Raw genomic sequence first — 22638 nt, 5'->3', positions numbered from 1 at the left:
CCTGTTTTACAGTTGACGAAATGAGGCCGGGAGGGGTCATCTTAGCCAGGGCCACACGGTTTCAGTAAGCAAAGGAGCTAGAATCTGATCCCTAAACCAGAATCCCAAAGAGCTTTGTTTTATACAGGTAATTCATTCTCTTGGTTTTGAAACAAATTTTTTTTTAAAGTGCTCACTTTGGCAGCACATATACTAAAGAAACAAACAAAAGCCAGAAAAGTGCCCCCCACCCACCACAGACACATAAAGGAGTGCACAGTAAAAGGGGATTTTCCCATGGCTAATAACTCTGCGCTCACCCTGTTCCAGGTGACTCCTCCTGGGTAGCTGGAGGTCTCCATGCCTGGGATTGCCTGGGAGGTTACGTGGCCTCCGGCCCTCCCCGCACACTACTCTGTAGCCATCAGCCAAGACCATGGATAACAACAGGCCAGCCCCCTTGCTGCCAGGAGGGACAAACCACGACGTCATTCACACACCACAGCTCCCCGTGGGACCAGGCTGCCATCAGACGTCCGCTGAACACACACCTCTGCCTGTCGTCTCGCCTCCCTCATGCCCTTACAGGCTCCTCCTGGGAGCCCTCTCTCACTCAATCACTTACGAAACATCTAGGTTTTGCTTCTTGGGAACCTGACCTCAGAAACACCCTACCCCTACCTCAACCTGGCTACTCTCTAGAGGTAAAGTGTTGGCAGTTTCTTAGATATAGTTTTTTAATTCCCCGTGCACGACATCCTCCCCACGAAAAGTAGGCAGGGAGAGATTCCTGCTGCTCCTTATTCGCAGCTTGCCATCCACCTAATGTCCTGACTTATCTCACCACTTCTGCACACACGGCACTGTCTACAGGTGGCGTCTTGAGGAGCAGAAGGGTGCTGGGAATACTCACATTCGCAGTGCAAATTGGGGAGACTGATGTTCAGGCTGACGTCAATCTTGCCCCCGCTGTCCTTGTCCGGGTCATCGACGTACAGCTCGTTCACGCTGCGGGAGACAAGTACGGGAGCCTTGATGAGACGGGGGGACCCATCCTGGCTGCAGGGGACAGCCAGGGACACTTCACTTGGTAACCATGGCTCTGATAACCTGGACTCCCAGCTGGGGGAAGCCTGGGCCTGCCCGGGCACAGGGGAGCCGGGCTCCCATCTCCATATGTGGTTGTGGCTTAGTTGCAAAGTCGTGTCCAACTCTTGTGACCCCATGGATCAGAGCCCACCAGGCTCCTCTGTCCATGGGGTTTTCCAGACAAGAATAGTGGAGTGGATTGCCATTTCCTTCTCCAGGGGATTTTCCTGACCCAGGGACCAAACCCGGGTCTCCTGTGCTGCAGGCAGTCTCCTGCACTGCAGGTGGATTATTTGCCGAGAGAACCACCTTGGGAATTACAACCCATCTCCATGGCATTCTCCAAATTCGGGCCTCACCACTCAGAAGGAGGGGAGGGGGACTGGACAGGATGGTGGAAACAGCATGGTTTTCAGAGTCAGACGACTCATTTTCCACTTGTGATCCTGCCACTTCTTTATGGAACTCAGGTAGATAACTTCACCTCTATGAACCCATCGATTAAACGGGGGTACCCCACCCACTGTTCATGGGGTGTCCTGAAAACTTAAATGCGAAATCAGACCATATTAGGGATCAGGGCCTGACACCGACAGGCACACAGGTCCAGACTCCCTCCTCCTCGAGCTCCCCTGACTCCCTCAAGTGGGGCAGTCTCTGGGTGCCCATCCTCTCCCCAGCTCTCACAAGGCCCTGGGCCAGGCATCACGTCCAAGACATGACTAGCACATAGATCCCTCTCCTGTGTCTGCTGTTACAAACTATCACAAACCTAATGGGTTAAAACAACACACATTTATTCTCTTCTACTTTTGGAGGTCAGAAGTCTGAGATGGGTCTGTGGGGCTGTACTCCTTCCAGGGAGAACCAGTTTCCAGCTTCCAGAGGCCTCGGCTCCTGGCTCCTTCCTCTACCTTCCATGCCAGCCACAGGGGTGCTCTTCTCTCTGATCTCCTCTGTCCCTCTTGTGAGGACTCTCGTGATTCCATCCACCCGATAACCCAAGATCATCTCCCATCTCCAGACCCTTGACATAATCACATCTGTAAAGTTCCTTTTACCTTTGTAAGGTAACATACTTGCTGCTTTCGGGGACAGGGACCTGAATCTCTGGGTGGGGCGGGGAGGCAGTGTGGGGCAGGTAGCTCCATGGACAGCTAGGCCACCTTGCTGTCGGGGACAACAGCACCACATTGGGACCTGCTGGCAAGATGCTAAGTGTTCAGTGTGCGCTGACCTATTTGATCACCAGCTGTTCTTTTATTAACAAGTATTTACTTGTTGATTTGGCTGTGCCAGGCCCTAGGTGCAGCACTTGGGATATCTGATCTTTGCTGCAGCATGTGGGATCTTTATCTGTGGCATGAGAAATCTTAGTTGCGGGATGTGGGATCTAGTGCCCTGACCAGGGGTTGAACCTGGGTGCCCTGCATTGGAAGCATGAAGTCTTAGCCACTGAACCCTTAAGGAAAATCCTTCAACCGATACTTTTTGAACATGTACTGAGAGAGTGAGGAATTGGATAGACAAGGTCCCTTCCTTCATTTATGACATTTGCTCCCTGGAAGAAAAGCTATGACAACCTAGACAGCGTATTAAAAAGCCAATTTGCCAACAAAAGCCCACATAGTCAAAGCTATGATTTTTCCAGTAGTCATGTTGGACCATAAAGAAGGCTGAGTGCCAAAGAACTGATGCTCTCAAACTGTGGTGCTGGAGAAGACTCTTGGGAGTCCCTCGGACAGCAAGGAGATCAAACCAGTCAATCCTAAAGGAAATCAACCCTGAATATTCATTGGAAGAACTGATGCTAAAGCTCCAATACTTTGGCCACCTGATCCAAAGGACCCTGGATGTTGGGAAAGATCGAGAGCAGGAGGAGAAGGGGGTGACAGAGGATGAGATGGCTGGATGGCATAGTTGGATGGCATTACCAACTCAATGGACATTAGTTTGAGCAAATTTCAGGAGACAGTGAAGGACAGACTGGCATGCTGCAGTCTGTGGGGTCGCAAAGAGTCAGACACGACTTAGTAACTGAATAACCAACAACTGCCTTCAGTGAGCTGAGACACTGTTTGCCTCCTAAATAAACACGTCACCCCAACTATGATGACTGCTTTGATGGAAAGCTTTGGGGTGCTGCAGGAGGGACTCACAGGGTGATGGACCCCTGGGGAGAGTGAGTTGGGAAGGTGTCTGAGGAGATGAGAGATGAGGTCTGAAGGATGAAGAGGCTGTCCTGGCAAAGAGGGAGGGAGAGTCGTTGGGACAACCTGTGCAGAAACCTGGAAGCAGGGAGGGCAAGGGTCGTTTGGGGAAATGCATGAAGGTCGCCATGGCTGCAAAGCAAAGGGAAATGGGTGTGATGCAGTCAGAGAAGGGGCAGAGGCCAGGTTAGGCGGGCACGAGGCTACAGGAGGCCTTCACACTGGATCCCAAGCACAGCAGTGTGGTCTGGCTGGCACAGGATCCCTCGGGCAGATTCAAGGATGGCCCAAGGGGTCCCTGTACACCAGGGAGACCTGGGAGGCTGCTGTTGTGGTCAGAGGTGGCAGCCTGGACCCGGTGTCCAGGAAGATGGATAGGAGGGAGAGATGCAGCGTACAGGGTGCAGAGCAGCCAGGACTTGCCAATGGACGGGGCGTGGGGATGGGTGGACGGAGGCGTGTTAGCAGATGGCTGCGTTTCTTTCTGGAACCACGTGTTAGGCTGGGAGCCCCTGAAAGAGAGAGCCCAGGACTACTGGGGAAGGAAAAACACCAAGTTCCATACGGCTGTGCCGAGCTCAAGGTGAATTGGAGACATCCTCGATGACCTCCTGAGTGGACACCAGGCGGCTGTGGCTGAAGCCCACCTCTGATTCCCAGGTCACTCCCCACAGGGAGAGAGCACCAAATCCAGAGACCAGCCTAATGGACAGTGCGTGAGGCAGCCAGGCTGTGGTTATTTTAAACATAAAGTCAGGTCCTGTGGGTCCTGTCCACAGGCTGTAACATAAAGGACTGTTGGCTCCAAACAGCTGGACTCTAAAGCCTTGTGAATGATCACTTCTTTGGGAAAGAATGAGTCAGGCTGGGACAAAGGTACTTCATTTTTACTAAGACCCTGTCTTTGTGTCCCTAGCTCCTGGTGCAATGTTGCTGATGTTCAATTAACAAGAAAAGGTAGGCTTGGAAAGATACCTGGGGCCTGTTTCCTTGGGAGTCACAAGGATGTGCTCAGAGATGAGAGAGCAACAGGCCTGGCTTAGCCTTCAGATGGCTGGGCCTGCAGCCCATTAAGCCAGGAAAGGCCCAAACAGGTCTATACACATTCACGTGATCCCATCTGCTCCTGGGAAATATTCTGATCTCCATTTCATTCTCTTTTTTGGCCATGTCACGCAGCATGTGGGATCTTAGTTTCCTGACCCGTGCCCCTTGAAGTGGAAGTGTGGAGTCCTAACCACTGGACCACCAGGGGGTCCTTGATCTCCATTCCAGAACCAGGAAACTGAGGCTCAGAGAAGGTGAGCCCCTTCCCCAGTGAGTCGGTCAAGGTGGAGCCCCAACTCAGGCCTGCCTTCTGCCAGGCTCTCCAGGGCTCACACTGCCTCCCCTCCCTCCCACCCTCAGCATCCAGGGTCAAGGGTGAAACTGAAGGGGGCCCTGGCCCTCTGAAGCCACCGGGTGTGAGAGAGGGCACGGGGCTGGGCTTGGCCCGCATAAGTGATCAGCAGCAACAAGTGAGCCAGTGGCAGGGGAGCGATCAGGACCACAGGAGCTTACGAGCCAAATGCTCCTTCTCAAGCCCTCAGTGCCCCATTTCTATAATTCGCAGCCCCACAGGGTTGCTGAGTAATAAGGTCGCTGGGTGATTAAAAGAATGTCACAGAGGCAGAGCCCCCTGCTTCCCTTCCCAGCTGCGTAAGACTCTTTCTTGAAGCTACTCCCCGCTCCTACCTGGGAGGCGGGGCCCCTGCACGTCACTGAGGGCCTGTGGGATGATGTCACCCCCTGGCAATCCTCCGGAGGTGACCTCAGTGCAGAGTGAGGTGCAGCCCAGGTGTGGCGCCAAGGTGAGCTCACCCCCGAGGCTCTGGAAGGCCTCTCCCGGGCTGAAGTACCGACCCTGGACAAACCGGCCAAAGGACTGGGGAGGGACCGGGAAACTCACTGGGCTGAGAGCTGGGGCCAGCCTGGTTACATAAGGCTGGGGCTGGCTGCTCCCAGGCACCTTTCGGAAGGGCCCGGGGCTGCAGATAAACACGGTTCAATCACCTGTCCGCCCGCCCAATGAGGTCAACACAGCTACCTTCCACGTCCCGGGAAAATGTTCCAGGGACCCTGGGCTCCTGCCATGCCTTCCAGTGCCGCGGGCCCACCCCCAGCACCACTCACAGGTGCCTGCCAAGCTGAGCTAACCGCTACCAGCTGGACTGACTCTGACAGGCCAACCGAGGCTAGAAATCGGCCCACTGTATGTTACACACATACCTGAAGAAAAAGGAGGAGAGAGGAAAGGAAAGGGGAGGGAGAAAAGGAGAAAAAGGGGGCTGGTGGTTCCAGCGACTTCACAGGCGTGTGTGAGGATCGGTACAAAGCTGCCGGCTGCCCTGGGCCAGGGGTGTGCGTCACTCCTCTGTGTCTTGGGGGCTAGCACAAAGCACAGGCCCTGCTGGGGCAAGAGAGCGACACTGCGCAACAGACCTCCAGGCTCCCAGGGTCCTAACTCTGCCACCCACGGGCTGGCTGACCTCCTACAGGGGGCTTTCCCTTCTTCACCCGCTGTTTTTCCAGACGGAGGACGGGGACACAACCTCAGAAAATCATACACGCCCAGTGACTGACTGTCCGCTACGCTTACTGTTATTACTATAACGTTTACTGAGTTCTTTTAAAGTCCCAGGAACAGCGGCAGAGTCTACTTCACAGCCTTGCTGTGAGGAATAAACGTGTGTGCAAGACGCTTGGCAGTCCCTGGTACATTCTGTGGTGCTCAGTCGCTCAGTGGGGTCCGACTCTCAGACCCCATGGACTGTAACCCGCCAGGCCCCTCGGCCCATGAAATTTTCCAGACAAGAATACTAGAGTGGGTTGCCATGTCCTACCCGAGCGGATCTTCCCGACCCAGGGATCTAACCCACATCTCCTACCCTGGCGGGTGGATTCTTTACCACTGACACACCTGGGAAGTCCTGGTATACTGTAAGGCCCGCACAAAAGCTGGTCTTGCTAATCCAAGGAGACGTCCCAGTTCTGGGCACCCAGCTGGTGCCAGACACTATGCTGGGGCCTTTCACACATATTAGCTCGTTTAATACTCACGGCACACCACCGTTTAGTTACTGTTCTGTTTTCACAAGGATGAAACTGGGCTCAGAGGCAGATAAAAGACTGGCCAAGATCACACAGCTGGGAAACCAGACAGGCAGAATCTGAAGCTGGAGCCACTGGTGCCCAGAGCCATGCTCTTTCCACCGCATTCCACTGGATGGGACAGGATCAGTGAAATACCGAGAGGCAGGTGGCTCCCAGGAGGCCTGTGATGCAGGGGCCACCATCTTCCTGATGAACTCCAGATGCCCAGCCCACCTCACCCCACCCCTGGCCCAAGCACCTACCGGGCATGGAGGTGTAAGGGGTCCACTCCCTTTGTGCCCCTCCCTTTGTCATCTCTACCCTGCACCCCTTGGTGGGCTGCAGCATCTGCTCCCCACCCCCAGCCCCCACCCCAGACAAGGGCTCCCTGAACTGGTAACATAAAGTGCATGCTCACGACCTCTGTTGGGGTGAGGCACATTCCAGGTGGAGGACGCCAGACAGCATGGGGGTCAGTGAGCAGCGGCCACGTAGGGAGAGAGGAAGAGAGGGATTGGGGAGGTATGGGCAGGGGAGGGTAGGTGGAATGTAACAGGGGGCCTTGAAATTCTAGGCTGAGGCGTGAGTCCGATGACATCTACGGAAAGCAATTTTATTTGCTTTTAGAAGAGTACTTGAATACTTCGGATTCCTGCCCAAAGTCGCTGACCTCCATGCTTAATCATTTGATTTAATGGAAACTTACACAGCAGTGAGGCTCGTGGTAAGGGCCTGAGGTGGGAGTGGTAAGAGAGGGATGAGGTTATGCAGGCAAGTTTGAAATCCTGACAGTTCCAGGGGCAAGTGAGTCCATCTATGACCTACTAGGCGGATGTCCAGAAAGCATCTTTTTCCAGCCACCTAGTCCTGCCCCTCGCCCCTTTCCCCACAGCCACTGCCCTGGGACCCTCAGCCCCTCTGTCCTGGGTCATCATCCAGCCTCCCCTCACCAGGCCTTGGCCTCCAGGGTCACCTCATCCCACACCCATCTTTGCAAGAGGTGATCTTTCCGAGGCACGAACCTGATCCCATCAGTCTGCTCAGAAGCCTTCAGGCTTCCCGCTGCTCCTCCACGTGGTCACCATGGCTCTCTACCCAGCTTGGGCTCCCAATCCAGACATCAGAGTGGGTAACCTGGGCTCCTAGGGAGCCGTCCAGCCCCTCCTCCTGGCTAAGCTACTGGCCACCCCACTCTGGGCCTGCGTGTGAGGATAATGCCCAATTAATTCAGGGGAATGCCCAAGCTCCAACTTGGTGGGCAAGGGCCTCCTGCCTGTGCAGCCCCCTCCCCCTAGAATGGTGCATCCAAGTCTCTCAGGGAACTATTCCTAGCAGAAAACAGGAGTTCCCGTGTCCCTGGGGCTCCAAAATGCTCTGAACAGGAAAGGGCAGGATAGGGGGGCCTGGTACCAAGTCTAGGCTTTGCCCTCAGACAGGCTTAGGCCTGATTCTTGCTCAGACAGCTCACTAACCAACCTCGCTGTGGTTTTAGCCTCCTGGTGCCTCAGTTTCCCCAGCTATAAAGTCAGGCTGATGCCAACAGCAGTACCTGGCACCAGGGGTTCTGGGACCATTAAGAGACGAGCATTGTAAAGTGCTGACGTAGGTGACCAGCACATGGTCACCCACTATAAATCAAAACTGGAAAGTACAATGTGTTGTATTAAGCTGTAAATGATCAGTGGAGAGATCCAGTGATCATATTTCTAATTATAAATCTTCATCAAGTTAATAACGGAGAAGAGCCAGAGCCTGGGCAGTCAAAGACCGAAATGTACTGTGGCAATGTCCTCTGAGGATGGGGTGCCATTCCCCTGCGAACACGGAGCCTCTGCGCACCCTGCAGGGCCACTTTCCCATGGATAATTAACGGCCGGGTCAAAGTCCAACCACGCAGACAAACAGGTCTCCCTCTCACCCGCCTGGGTCAGAATAGCCTATTATGTCACTGAGAACCACAGGCCAGTGCTGGAGCGATGTTGATCCACCAGCAGTGACCTCATCTCCTCGGGTTACAATTTCAGGGTGGGGAGTGGGGAGGCCGATCCACGGTGGTCACCAGACTGCCAGGGAGGGCCAGCCATCCCGAAAAGGAAAGCAACTGTGACCCACAGTCCTTCCTGGACCAGCAGCGCTTCCTGGGAGCCAGGGGTGATCAGAGAAGCTTCTGAGAGAGGAAGGACCCCGAGGCACAACTCCTACTCCTCTGGAATGTTCTGTGGAGTCCTCGCCCTTAAGGACGCCCTCTGGGCAGCTCCTGCTCCTTGGTCACAAGGCCGCAGAGAGAAAGGAGGCATCAAGGTCACTGCATCATCGTGGACGGAGCCTCTGGCCCCACAGGCCTCTCCTCTCACCCCCCTGCCCTCCCTCTCTCCCCACGGGGAAGTGCTCATCAGCCCAGAGCCGGACACAAGGCAAGCACCGAGTGAATGGCCCCTGTGTTTGGATTCTGCCCCTCACCCCTCAAGTTTCTTCCTCTCCAGGCAGGTGGTGGGGCCAGAGTGTCCAGAATGCCCCCAGGAGCCAAGAAGAGGACGTCCTGGAAAGGGGAACGGGCCAGAGCGGCGGGGACACACCGTGCTCCTGGGGAAGGCGTGGGCCCCGCCCTGGTAAGCGGGCGAGCTGGCTGGCTTGCACACGGCCGCAGGCTCCTCCTGCCGCGGTCACCGGCTCTGACGTCCAAACGCATCTGCTGGGTGGTCCCTCGGCGCCCTGCCTCACTATGGGTGAAGCCGAGGATCAGCTGAAGGAACTGCCCCTCAGGACTTCGGCAAAAGGCGAGGGAGGCCCCTTCTTAACTCAGGAAAGGACAAAGAAATGAACACTCACAAGAGCACTTGTTACACACACTGCTTTTTTCTGTTACACAGGGAAGAAATATGAAATGAATAAAGGTCTGAAGTGATATGGATCTAGTGATATTAAAGTATATAAGGCTCTATGTTAAGGTCCTTGTAGGTAAATAATCTTGTTAAAATCTCACAAAACACCACATACCTTCCTTATCTCCCATCCTGCTTTTCTTCAAAGCCCTACCACTGCCTGACACATTCCATTTTTTTTGCCTGCTGACCGTCTGTGTCAGTGCCTGCATCTTTGGCTCCTCTTGAGCGTGCAGCACAGGAGTGAGTCAGGCAGATCTGACCCGACTTCCGGGGTCAGGACCAAGGGTGATCCGCACGAACCTATGGCAGTGCACAGCGGCCACTGGCTCCACGTTCTGCTCTCCCTGTGTGCTCACTTTGCTCTATCCACCCCAGCTCTCTATACATACACTGGGTAGCTCCTGCCTCGGGGCCTTTGCACTTGCCAGCGTCCCTGCCTGGAATACGTAAAGCCTTACACCTGGCACCTGGGACGTGGTCAGGGCTCCCTCCTCATAGCTGCCACGTGGGGACCCCTTCTCACCTCATCTAGAACATGAGTAGTCTGCACAGCAGCCCCCCTCCCAGGGAGTGGGGTGTGCCTGGGAGAGACCACCAGGTGCCTGGCACACAGTAGGTCCTTAGTAACGCCAGCAGGTCTCAATTTCTGGCTGCTCTCCCTGCTTCTACCTCCAAATCACGATGCGATGACCCGTGAAATATCCAGTGGCCCAAATGTGCGTACTTGACTAGGAGAGAATCCATTCTGGGGGGAACAAAGTCCTCTGTCTGACCCTTGCCTGGTCAAGGGGTTGTGTCTTAGGAAGCAGACGAGCCTCCTCAGACCTGGAAGGGTGCCTTGATTCTGGTGTACCCTCCCTTGTTTGGCCAGCAACACTGGGACCCAGAGAGGGGTGGCACCTTGTCCAAGGTCACAGAGCAGGTAGTAACTGAGCAGAGGCCTGACCCTGGATCTCCCAAGGCCTTGTCCAGTGTTCTTTCTACTGCTCCATGTGGGCTTTGGTATCATCAGGGCTACAAACAGGATCAAAGGAACAAGGAAGACAAAGTCTCCCACGTCAGAGGAGGACAGAAAGTTATTTTCAGAAGCGAATTGTGGCGGCTGGGTGGGGGAGAGGCAGGACCGTGGGCAGGGCCCCCCGCCTCTCAGAGCCTCAGTTTCCTCCTCTGTAAAGAGGGGACAACTGTGTCCCAGGGCCGTCTGAAGATGAAAGGCGGGATGGCTGCACAGCTACGCTTCCCGTTTCCTATTGTCTTGTGGCTGACGGAGAGGCACAGGAAACCAAGAAATTCCATGAGTGAAAAAGAGAATTCCAGTGTTGGACAGGGGAGTGGGTGGCCACAGCCCAGCCCCGTGATGACTTTCAGGGTTGTAAACATGGAAATGAAGAGGTCTGGAAGACAGAGGTAAAGGCAGGAAGCTTCTGGGTCTAATTCATCTTGGAGGGGCATCTGATGAGGCCGTGACTGAATAATTCCAGTGGCATTCGATGTTACACAGGCCCCAGAGGATTTACTGGGTTATCTAGACAACAGATGATTCTAGGAATCCGGGATGCATTCACAACGCGTCAATCACTGCCAGGAAGCCCACGCGGACTCCGCACCCAGTGTGGGCTCAGGACAGGGGAGGGGACGCGGTGGAGGGGCTGCCCTCTGATGTCAGAACCTCGCCTCCACTTGGGTAGAAAGCTGCCCTCTTTTTTTCCTCTGAATTCTTCCAGCTTTAACATCAAATGACCCTGTGATGACTCAGAGGGAAAAAAGCCCACTGGCCAAACACAGAGACGGCAAACATGAGCAAATGATTTCTGCTCCTCTGCGGACCCAGGAGGCGCCATCCGGACCCCAGAAGGCAACCAAAATTTTCTCTTCGGCTTCAACAAAGCGACATTAGTTTTCGCTCTAGCTTTAAAACCCTTTAGGAAACAGAGGAGGAAGTGATGCCACAGGCTTTGAAACTGGGAGGCGGAAGGTTCGGAGGTTTCTCTCCTCTGTCAAGCCCCTCCCTCTTCTTGTCTGGGGTCCCCGGAACCTCTGGAATGGCCCACCCCGGGGGGGATATAACTTACATTTCTGTCGTTATGAATCCAGTGAGCTCCGAGAGGAAGAGGAAGAGGATGAAGAGGCAGCAGCAGACAGAGACTGAAAGAAACGACACAGACGCCCAGTTAAGGGGTGGTGGGCACTGACAGGAGGAGGCCGGCCCCCGCCCTCAGACGGACCCCCCCAAAGCCCCTTCCGCCTCTTGGCCTGCACGTGAAGCAGCCCCACTCCCACAAAGGGAGACCACCTCCGGCTGACCTGACCTGCCCATGTGGACAGAGCCCCAGGTTTGGTCAGATCCTTCAGGGCAGCGGCCCGGGACCCTTCCGGCGCCAGTGACTGATTTCACGGAAGACAATTTTTCCATGGAGGGGGATGGGTGGGAGTGGAGAGACGGGCCAGGCAGTCATGTGAGAGGTGGGGGGCGGCGGATGACGCCTCCTTCCTCACCCGCCGCTTCCTTCCTGCTGTGCAGCCTGGTTTCCTACAGGCCAAGGACCAGTGCCAGTCCTCGGAGGGGCCAGCCCAGCTTCTCCCCACAAGAACATTTTAACACAGACATCAGTCACAAAATGACATCTGCCTCAATGGCCCACAGATGTGTTCTGTCTCGCTCAGTGGGTATATATGTTAGCACTTGGAGGGACTTCCCCGGTGGTTCAGTGGTGAAGAGTCCACCCTCCAACGCAGGGGCACAGGTTCGATAGCTGGGCCAGGACATAAGACCCCACATGATGTGGGGAAACCAAGCCCACACACTGTAACAGGAGAAAGCCTGTGCACCCCAATGAAGACCCAGCACAGCCAAAATGAACACAAAACAAGAGAAAACCCTGGAATCGACATCGACCAATGTGCAGATGCCACATTACAGCCCAGATTTCTGGCTGCTCCAGAACAATCGAGCCCTGCTTCCACGAGGGGGTGGCCTGAGCTCACCAGTTTGCCTCAGGCCTCAGCATTCCCTCCTGCCACCCAGATTCCAAGGCTGAGGCAGGGTGTTCACTGCCATCTCTCCCCGCCTGCTGTGCACTCATCAACGTGCCCGAGTCCCCATGTGAGGTGAGAAACGAGGACACCCAGAACCGCGCTTCCAGAGAAGGCTCTCTCTGTGGACTCATCAACGTGCTGTGGACTCATCAACGTGCCCGAGTCCCCATCAGAGGTGAGAACCGAGGACACCCAGAACCGCGCTTCCAGAGAAGGCTCTCTCTGTGGACTCATCAACGTGCTGTGGACTCATCAACGTGCCCGAGTCCCCATCTGAGGTGAGAACCGAGGACCCCCAGAACCGCGCTTCCAGAGAAGGCTCTCTCTGTGGACTCATTAATGTGCTGTGGACTCATCAACGTGCCCGAGTCCCCATCAGAGGTGAGAACCGAGGACACCCAGAACCGCGCTTCCAGAGAAGGCTCTCTCTGTGGACTCATCAACGTGCTGTGGACTCATCAACGTGCCCGAGTCCCCATCAGAGGTGAGAACCGAGGACACCCAGAACCGCGCTTCCAGAGAAGGCTCTCCGTGGGAGGGACTGACGGTCCTACAAGTCTAAACACAGAGAGTGGAACGGAGCTCCAGGGTTATCCCACGTCACTCATATTTGTCTTGCCCGCCTGGCCCCTGGCGAGGCTGGGATTTGTGACCCTGGAGTCATTTCTTGGGGCAGGGCATAACAAGCACCCTGGGGCTGGCCCTCAATTCTTCTCCAGCCCCATCTCCCAACAGCACCCGCAACATCTAACTATCCAGCCACCCCGGGCCATGTGCTGGTCCCTAAATGCGAGCATCCTCTGTCTGGAAGGCACCTCCCCGTCTTCACGCCTCCTCCTTCGTCACCACCTCTGCCTGGTGAACCCCTACTCATCCTCCCAGGTTGAGGCCCAACTCAAATGCCCCTTCTGGTGGGAAGCTCCTCCAGGCCTTAGAGGTGGAACCGGTCCCTCTTTCTTCTGTGCTACCAGCCTCCATATGAACACCTTCCACGTGTTATTGATTATCTGCAGCCCTGCCTTTCACTAGCTGGATAACCCGGAAGGCAAAAACTCCACAACCCCAGCGTCTGGCCTGGGACTGGGTACGTAGAAGATGATAATAGGCTTTGTGGAAGACAGGAAGCCAGGCCCCAAAATACAGAACACGGGCTCAGCGTGCCTCATCCGGGTATATCATAGAGGCGTGTCCCTGCTAACTCACATGCTGTGTGTCTCTGGGTAAGCTAATTAACCTCTCTCTGCTTGTTTCTTCATCTGCAAAATGGCACCAATAGTAACACCTGCCTTACGGGACTGCTTGAGAGTTTCCACAACACAGACTCTGGGCTTGAAACGGTGCCTGACAGGTAATAACGGTGCAAGCATTAGCTCATTTTAGGATTGTCATCAGGGAGACCCTGGTGGGTTCGCTGCTTTCAGGAAGCAGCAAATGGGTTGACCCTCAGTTTCCCACGAAGAAAAAAGTTCTCAGTCAGTCCCACCTACATTCAGCTGCATTCTCGACAGCCAGCACCGGGGGGACTAGGCCATCCTGACGGATGCTGAAGCCAGGTGTTCAGCAGCAGCAGCAGTGTTATTACTGCATCACCTGTTCATGGTAAAACGAACAGGCAAAGATGTGTTCGGAGGGAAGAAGGCGGAGAACAAGTGTCTGAGGGGCACCTAACACATGCCCTGTTGTGGGAACGTTCATAGATACAGATCACGTCACGCTGCCGTGTGGCAGAGGGCACAAGCCCTCGTGGAGGGTGCAGAAATGAAAGCTCATAGAAGGGAAGGGTCTGACCCCAGAACACACTGGGCGGGGGACTGAAACCTGACCGTTCTGCAGCCAATGCCCTAAGAAAAGGACCCTGAGATCTCAGAGCCCAAGAGAAGGATGGCACAGGGACACCCCAGAGTCCCCACCAAACCTCCAAACCCACACCCAGATAGGGGGCATGCTGGAGGGACTCCCCCATTCTTCCAAACTGTGAGAAAAGCTGTATGAGCAGAGTTTAAGGGTTTTACTCTAAATGATAAGAAAAATCATCAATCTGTATAAAAAGGCATACCATGCAAGTCTCCTTCTCACTCCCGACCCAGAGCCCCCTGCCCAGAGGTACTGCCCCTACAGTCTTGTGTCCTGCCACAAGCATAGGAGTTTTTCCTCTAAGCAAAGAGAACAGTGTCCACATGCTTTGCTCATGCAGCAACCTATGTCCAGGCAGGAGTCACATCAGTTTATACAGAGTGGCCATGTGGTTTGTTCTCATGGCATAGAAATTAATGTCAAATGTCTTCTCCAGCTGCTGAACAAATCCACTGCAGAAGACTGGCTGGCAATCCAAATTTCCCAGACTCACAGCCTTCCCCTTCTTACCTGCAAATAAGCCACTGCAGCTATGATGCCTCCTGATTAAAAACAAAAACAAAAAAACAGCCAGCTGGGCAAAGCACCCTTTACCTGCATCTCACACCTTTTCTGACTCACATTTCAGTCATTTTCACCTCTCCCATCCCACCTTCAAGTCCCAGAAGACAATTGGTTGCTATAAGAATGAACAGGTACAGACTTAGGAGGTGATTTTGAAGGTCAATGCCAACTGAGAGGAATCCAAATTTTCTAGCTGCCTTCCTTGCCCCAAGCCTGCAGATGGCCCAGGCATGGACCCAGCAGTGGGGTGAGCGCAGCGTTTGTTCAGCGGAGTCGCAGCGTCCAGCAGCCCAGGCTGCGGGTCCACTGTTCCTACACTGTTTCCAGACTGGGGGCCAGACAACAGCTCAGCACCACTGGGGCCTCAGGGCTTAGCAGAGCACCTGGCTCAGAGAAGGCAGGAAATAAACATCTGAGTCAAGTGAGTGAATGAATGAGAAACGTGAAGACAGGTAGGAAACATTTCCACCAAAAAAGCCTTCTGATACTGAAGCATTTTTCAGTCCATGTTTGGGCAAGATGCTCAGGCACGCTGACTCCAGACTTCTTCTGAAATTGACTTGGGCACGGGACAGTAGGAATGTGACCCCACGTTCGCTCCTGGGAGGCCAGTGGAACCAGCAAAGGGGGCCCTGGACCCAAGACCCCAGACGCTGGCAAGTCGGGGGGTTTGTCCAAGGCCACACGGCCGCCTCAGTGCAGGAGGCAAAATTCAAACCTCGACCTCTGAGTCTCCAACACCCTTGCTGCTTCCTTCGGTTATTAATAGCACTAAGGGTGACGTCAGGAAATGGCATGTTTCTGTGCCTGCCCTCCTGCTCAGCCATGTGCTCTTCAAGGACAATGACCGAAGCCCATTCATCAACGTGGTCCCAGGACTTGGCACGGGGCCTGGCCTCAGACCTGGTGGATAAATATTTGTTCACTAAATGGTCGGTAAGGGCTGGCTTCCCATGCTTACGCCTTTCCTTTTGTGCAAGGGAACTTGCCCTCTTGCACACTGTGCTCAAGCCTGCAAAGCAGACCATGTCCCCGGAGGGTCATTTGGCAGTACCTTCTACATTTTACAATGCACATGTCCTATGACCCAGTAATTCCTCTTCTAGGAAGGTTACCTTACAGAAATAACCATACAAGGATACAAAAACATATGGACAAGGCTGTCTGTAATAGCAATAAGCTGGGATCAGAACGCCCAGCCTCAGGAGGCTGGTTACATAAACTGTGGGGTGGCTGGACGATGGAACACAACACAGCTGGAAAGAGGCACGTGGTGGCCATCTACATGCTGGTCTGAAAGGTGTGCAAGACATCAGCTGGAAAAGGGCAGGGAGCGATGGTGTGCCTGGCACGCTCCGCCTGGAGAGAGGAGGTAAAATGATGACACAGGTATTGCAAAGCCTGAATATGTTTTTTTTTTTAATTCTAGGACACAGACCTGATTGTTAAACATATTTGACAAGGGAGAGGACTGCAGAGCCTGCAAAGAAATGGTCTGGGCTCTTGGATGGTTGTAGGAAGAAGACAGGAAACCTCATTGGAATTTTGTGACCAAGGTTCACAAATTCATTGAATGGACAGATGAACAAGCCCCTTTCTTCATGTCCCCCAAATACCTTTTCCTTGGGGATCAAGGCACGAAGTGCCACAGCTCCTGCAGTCGCTGATCCTCATGGGCCGTGGGCTCCAGGAGGACAGTAATGAGAAGAGGCGTGTGGTCCAAGCTTGGAGGGTTTGGCATGTATCCTATGCTTGACAGGTGTGATCACATTTAATCCCCAGATCAGAAAACTGAGGCTCAGAGAGGTGCACCGACTTTCCGAAGGTCACCCAGCTGCTAAACAAGAGAATGAACCCAGCTCTGCCAGACCTGAAGCCTGCTGCCAGGCTGCTCTGTCCTCTTCTCCAGGCATGTGGAGGTCCAGGCTCCAGAAGGCACCTGGAGCTTGGATGACTGAAGCTGGAGGAGGGAGAGCTTGGCAGGGCTGGCTGGGCTGCAGGGAGTCCCCAGCGTCATCCCCGACCTGACAGCAGCCTGCTCTGGGAGGCAGCAGTGGCCTCTTGTCCGACTGCCCTGCTCCAGGGCCCCGCTCAGGGGGCTGGCCACGGGGAGGGTCCCTCTCCCACATGAAGTGCTGGAGAGGCGAGGGTGGGTACAGGGAGGCCCACCTCTTGCAAGCTGTGAAACTTCAGACAAGTCGCTTCGCTTCTCTGAGTCCATTTTCTCATTGGGAAAATGTGGGTAGAGCATTCCTGCTTGCAAGCTGCTTTTGGTTTGTTTTTATTTAAAATAAACTTTATCGCGGAATAGTAATAGAACACAAAAATAGCACAGACAGTTCTCATACACTCTTCACTCAGCTTCCCCTTTGTTAACACCTTATATAACGCTGGTATATTGGTCAAATTGAAGAAATTAACACTACAACTGCTGACTAAGCTACAGATTTATTAGATCGCTAATTTCCCCTCTGGTGCCCATTTTCTGTTCCAGGACCTGGCCTGGGATCCCATTTTGCCATTCGTCATTGTGTCCTTAGTCTCAAATCTGTGACGGTTCCTCAAGTCTCTTCTTGGTTTTCAAGACCTTGCCACTTTTGAAGGGTGCTGGCCAGGTGTCCTGAAGAGGGTCCCCAGGCTGGGTTGGCGGGGGGGTCTGCTGCTTTCCCATGACTGCACCGGGCTGTGCTTTGGGGGGAAGATCCCACGGAGGTGAGGTGCTCCTCCCATCACACCCCACGGTGGGGGCCGGATGGATGACATCCACGTGACCTCTCTCTCACTGGCTGATGCTAACCTTCGTCACTCAGTCACGGGGCCACCTCTGGATGTCTCCACCATAGTCACTGTTTCCTTTCCATTCTGTCCTCTTTAATAGCGAGTCACTAGCCCACACTCCAGGAGAGGAGAGTTGATTTGTACCTCCTGGAAGTGGGTATATTAATATATATCATTTAGAATTCCTCTATAAGGAAGATCCATCCTTTCTCCCCCATTTATTTAGATCACTCCAGACTCACGGACCTTTTTCTTAATTCTTTGGCAATAAGCCAATAGTGCTATTATTTTTGTTTCACTTATTTATGGCTATGCTGGGTCTTCACTGTTGCACGCAGGCTTGCTCTTGTTGCAGGGAGTGGTGGCTATTCTCTAGTTGCAGTGCAAAGGCTTCTCAATGCGGTGCCTTCTCTTTAGCTTTGGCTCGCGGGCTCCGTAGTTGAGGTGCATGGGCTTGGTTGCTCCGTAGCGTGCGGAATTATCCCAGACCAGGCATCGAGCCCATATCCCCTGCATTGGCAGGCAGATTCTTAACCCCTGGATCAGCAGGGAAGTCCATACCATTATTTACTGTGTTACTCAAACTGCCGCAGCTTGGGCTTTGCCCTCTTTCGGGTTGGCTCCTGGGGCCTGGTGACATGCCCCCACCCTTTTTTTCCCTCTGTGCACTTTTTTTGTTTTTCTGCACAAGGAGTCCAGGTTTATTTTGTACACTTCTTGCCCCAGCCCTGCTCTCAGCCATTTCTCCCGGGAGCCTGGATCCTTTTAGTGAAGACTGGCAGTCAGAAACCCAAATCTGTGAGAGATGGTTACTTTTTTAAAGGGATAGAAACATCCTTACACCAAAAACTCACACAGTCTGAAAGGTGTGGAGAGAAAAGTCGTCCTCCAACCCCCAGGCCCCATTTCCCCTCCCAGGGGCAGCTACCCTTGATGATTTCTGGTGTCTCCTTCCAGAAACAGGTGATGCTATGCTCTGTGGGGTTACAGCAAGGACACGGCTGGGCTGAAGGACTGACTAGACACAGGGCCCGGCAGGATGCCCGTCCTTTCTTCCCTCTGCCTGTCTGCCCGTCTCCCACCCTGGCCCAGCGTTTCTGCAGGGGGTGAATGGGCACAGGTATGGAGGGTAGCGTGAGGGCACGCAGGGGGCTACTCACTGATGGCGCCAGTGTACGTTGGCTGTGTGAGGTCCTTGGGCACCTTCCTGTAGATGTCAAACCTGCGGAGAGCAGAGGGGACGGGGTGAGGTGGGCGCAGGGCACAGATGCCAGGCAGTGGGGGGAACAGTGCTGGCTGGGGGTCCCCCCAGGTCAGCAGCGGCCATCCTTCCCAGAGCCAGCTCCTCCAAGAGGCCTGAAGGACCCCCCGGGGCCCCACACCTGCCTAGTCACAACTTATCAGTCCAAGGCAGACGCCCGGGACCCCTCAGATGCCTATGGCTCCTGGCTGGTCTTGCCCCCATCAGAGTGTGTCCTCCACCAGGGCTGGGACTCCTTAGGTGTCATCCCAGCTGCACCCCCAGCCTCTCGCCTGGGCCTGGGGCACAGCACGTCCTCAGCAAGCGTCGGGGGAGTGAACTGAGCTCCAGTGCTGACGCCAAGGGAACAGGGGAATGCAGTCTTTCCTGAGTTCTCTGACGCTGCCTTCTCGCCTGGCGTCAGCTCCCCGCCCCCTCTTCCCCTTCCTGCCTCCACCTTCTCCTGTTCCCACTCCCCTCTTTCCGGGCTCCTGTGGGGTCCTTGTGGTGGAGTCTCCTGAACTCAAAGGCAGGAGGTTAACAGAAAATCCTGTCCGGGCCGACATCAGCTCGTGACAGCGCTGGCTCCCGCAACTGTGGGTTTCTGCCCAGAGGCAAAGCACATGCCTTTCTTTCATAGGGATCCCACCAGAGCAGACAGGAGCTGGGGGGTGGTGAAACTGGGGACTCTAGAGTCAGGCAGACATGGCCAGTTGTTTTTAAGAGTTCAGGCCCTAGAATCAGAGGTGTCCTGGTTTCAAATCTTGCCTGGTCTTCTTCCTTGCTGTGTGACGTCAAGCAAATGATGTCAGCTCTCTTAGCCTCAGTTTCCTTTTCTGTAAAAATGGGGCTGCTACCATGAGACCCTGCTCAGCTACCGAGAGGAATAAGGAAAAGAAACGTCTGCGGAGGTGCTGACATGCAGCACTCCCAGGGAACACACTTCGGGCACTTAGTTTCCCCGCTTCTGCGCGCAGAGGCTGGCTGCTCCATCCCCCAGGGCTGATGGGCTCGGGTGGTTTCTCTCGGGTGATTGGGAAACAAGCTTAGTGCCCTGCCAATCCCACTGCAATGACTTAGAAATCTTGCTTAAGGCCGCATCCTTGACTCCTGGGCACTCACTCTAATTACACGTGAAAGGTGCTTGGTTTCCCAAGACCTAGAGGGAGAAAAAACTCCTGTGGGCTGCAGAGCTGAAATGTATCACTTTCTCTCCTACCTGCTCAGCCACCAGTCACTGGTGCTTAGGCCCCAGAGGGCACAAAAGTGGGGCTGCTATGGTCAGGAGGGAGGGGAGCCTCACGTGACTCAACTATCACCTCCCTCATTCTGAAAATGCTGCCCCTTTTACTTTGGGAGGCAGGTTAGAGGGGAGACAGCATGTACTGGGGAGTGAGCCTGCCTGCGCTCGAAGGTGACCCTAGGACTGTGTGACCTTGGGTGCCTCACAGAACCTCTCTGTGCCTCAGTTTCCTTGTCTGCAAAATGGGGACAATAGTAACCATCTCACAGCATAGGGATTAGGACCAAATGACTTGGTGCATAATATGAAGCATTTAGAGCATGCCTGGAATCTAAAAGTGCTCTATGAGTATTTGCTATGACTATGAATGCTTCTTTGACACACACGTACGAATACCTACTGTGCACTACCCCTCCTTCACCTACTAGGGACATGGAGATAGAACGGGCCCTTGGCTCTGCGCACCTACAGTTAAGCAGCAGAGACAAAGGAGGACACAGAAGGAGAACACAGTGGTGCTTCATCACAGGGTGGAGGAGCCCACAGAGGGCACCCAGGGCGACCTTGAAGCTTCCTGCAAGAAGTGACGTGTGAACACAGCAGGAGGATGGGAGAAAAGGGCAGGTGCCGGTCCAGGCAGTGATCACAGCGAGAGCAGAGGCTGAGGAGAGGACAGGCTCTAGTGTGCTGGAGAGGCAGGAGGGCCCTAGAAGCCAGCTTCCTGGTTCAGTTAATGCCAGGGCACAGTCAGAAACAGGCCTCATGGTTTAAATAATATATGAGGCACCATTTCAAAACTGGAAGTTTTGGAGAAGGAAATGGCAACCCACTCCAGTATTCTTGCCTGGAAAAGTCCACGGACAGAGGAGCCTGCTGGGCTGCAGTCCATGGGGCTACATGACTGAGCATGAGGGTGGAGGGAGATGGGTTGGTTGCAATAAACTGGTAGAACTAAAAAAAAAAAAAAAACTGGGAGTTTTATGGGAAGTCGGAGGCCACTCAGAGTGAGGAGGTGGAGGTTGTCTAGAGCAGACTGTCAGAACCAGAGAGGGGTGAGACAGAGAGATGGGAGATCGTTACATGTGGGGGAGCTGATCAAGTTTATACATACAGTAAGGACAACGGGGGCCAGGCGCCTCACTGTTGGAGAAGGGACATAACATCTGGATAAAAACGTAGAATAAACCTTGCGGTGTCACAGTAGAAATGAAGGTATTGCTGTGAATTCATGGTTTTCAGCATACACAGAGAGATATTCATGTGTAAATACACACCACATATATATTTTTTCCTAGCTCATTCTGTAGAGAGGGTACAGGAGCAGTGACAAGTGACAGCCAGATAGCAATGAGCACATCAAGCTCTCAAATCTTGGTTTCTAAATATCACTCTTTACCAAAAGGAATCAGCTCCTTGGAGAAATGGCTGATTTGGATAGGGAAAATGCAAGATGAACTTGGGAGTATCTTCTTATGTCAGAAAGCAAGAAAGAATGATGAGATGCAATAAAAGGACAAGAAGCCAGCTTAGGCAAAAACCACTACAATATTGTAAAGTAATTAGCCTCCAATTAAAATAAATAAATTAAAAAAAAAAAAAAGAAGCCAGCTTAAAGGGGCTCCCACTGGCCAAAGAAGGGGCAATGTTAGTAGTAAAATGCTCTGAGCCCCAAATCTACATAGATGTAAAGAAATAAGTAAATCAAAAGTCTGATGAGGAACAAGATACTTACATACCTTCTAAGTACCTCCCCCACAAAATCTCTATTAATCATCAAGGGGAAAAGAGTAACCTGACAAGAGGAGAAACTCAACAGACCATCATCTTAATCAAGTGACCAAAATGAGTGTCATCAGCAAGGAGACACGTCATGTGCCTCCTGATATGACGTACTGGGGAGGGCACCCCATTCCACCCGTGGGGAACTTGCTCAAAATGCACAACTCAGATGAATTACAAGAAGACAAATCCAAACTCAGGGTCACGATGCAAAACGACTGGTCAGCAGCATCTGTCTAAAGTATCAAGGACGTGGAGGCAAGTGAAGACTGAGGAGCCGTCAGAGGCGGAGACTAAAGAGACATGACAGCTAAATCCCACGGAATGTCCTGGGTCAGAAAAAGGACGTCAGCGGGACAACTGATGGCACTTGAATAGGAACTGTAGATTAGTTAACAGGATGGTGGAGTGTGCTTTCCTGGTTTCGAAAATGGTTTGGTTATATAAGATGTTAACATTTAACGAAGCTTGGGTAAAGGGCATATGGGAAGTCCTGGTATTATTTTTGCAAGTCTGCAATTATTTCAAAATGAAAAGTTAAAAAAAATTTAATGAAAAAGACATTTAAAGCTTAAGGGGGAGATTCCATGTAAAACTCCCACTCAGTCTGCTTTCTTCATGTATGGTTGGTCATGCTGGCTTAAACAAAGGTTGGACAAGTGTGCCGGGTGTCAGGTAGAGTCCACCTTTGTTGGGGGAGGGAGGGGAGACAAAGGCTGAGTGAGCAAAGGTCTAAGAGGAGGGGTGAGACTTGGATCAAACTACAGGAGGCAGTGGCAGTCAAAGGGCGGAGGCGCTTCAGAGACAGTGAATGACACAAACCGAGATCACGGGCTTCTCATGCTGGCG

At 53.4% G+C, this 22638-nt stretch overlaps 1 protein-coding gene across 1 annotated transcript in view; it reads right to left on the bottom strand.

The window, feature by feature from the left end:
* The window catches only part of ERGIC1 (endoplasmic reticulum-golgi intermediate compartment 1), a 112856-nt gene that overhangs the window by 40810 nt on the left and 49408 nt on the right, over positions 1 to 22638 (bottom strand). Inside the window, exons 2-4 of the mRNA XM_070357427.1 lie at positions 18688 to 18749; positions 11368 to 11440; positions 893 to 987 (exon numbers count right to left, since the gene is read on the bottom strand). Coding sequence (XP_070213528.1) covers positions 893 to 987; positions 11368 to 11440; positions 18688 to 18749 — 230 coding nt within the window. The remainder of the gene's footprint in view (positions 1 to 892; positions 988 to 11367; positions 11441 to 18687; positions 18750 to 22638) is intronic.

This window comes from Bos mutus, chromosome 20, assembly GCF_027580195.1.
Source record: "Bos mutus isolate GX-2022 chromosome 20, NWIPB_WYAK_1.1, whole genome shotgun sequence".
NCBI lineage: Eukaryota > Metazoa > Chordata > Mammalia > Artiodactyla > Bovidae > Bos > Bos mutus.
This window is presented reverse-complemented; position numbering and strand designations above follow the sequence as displayed.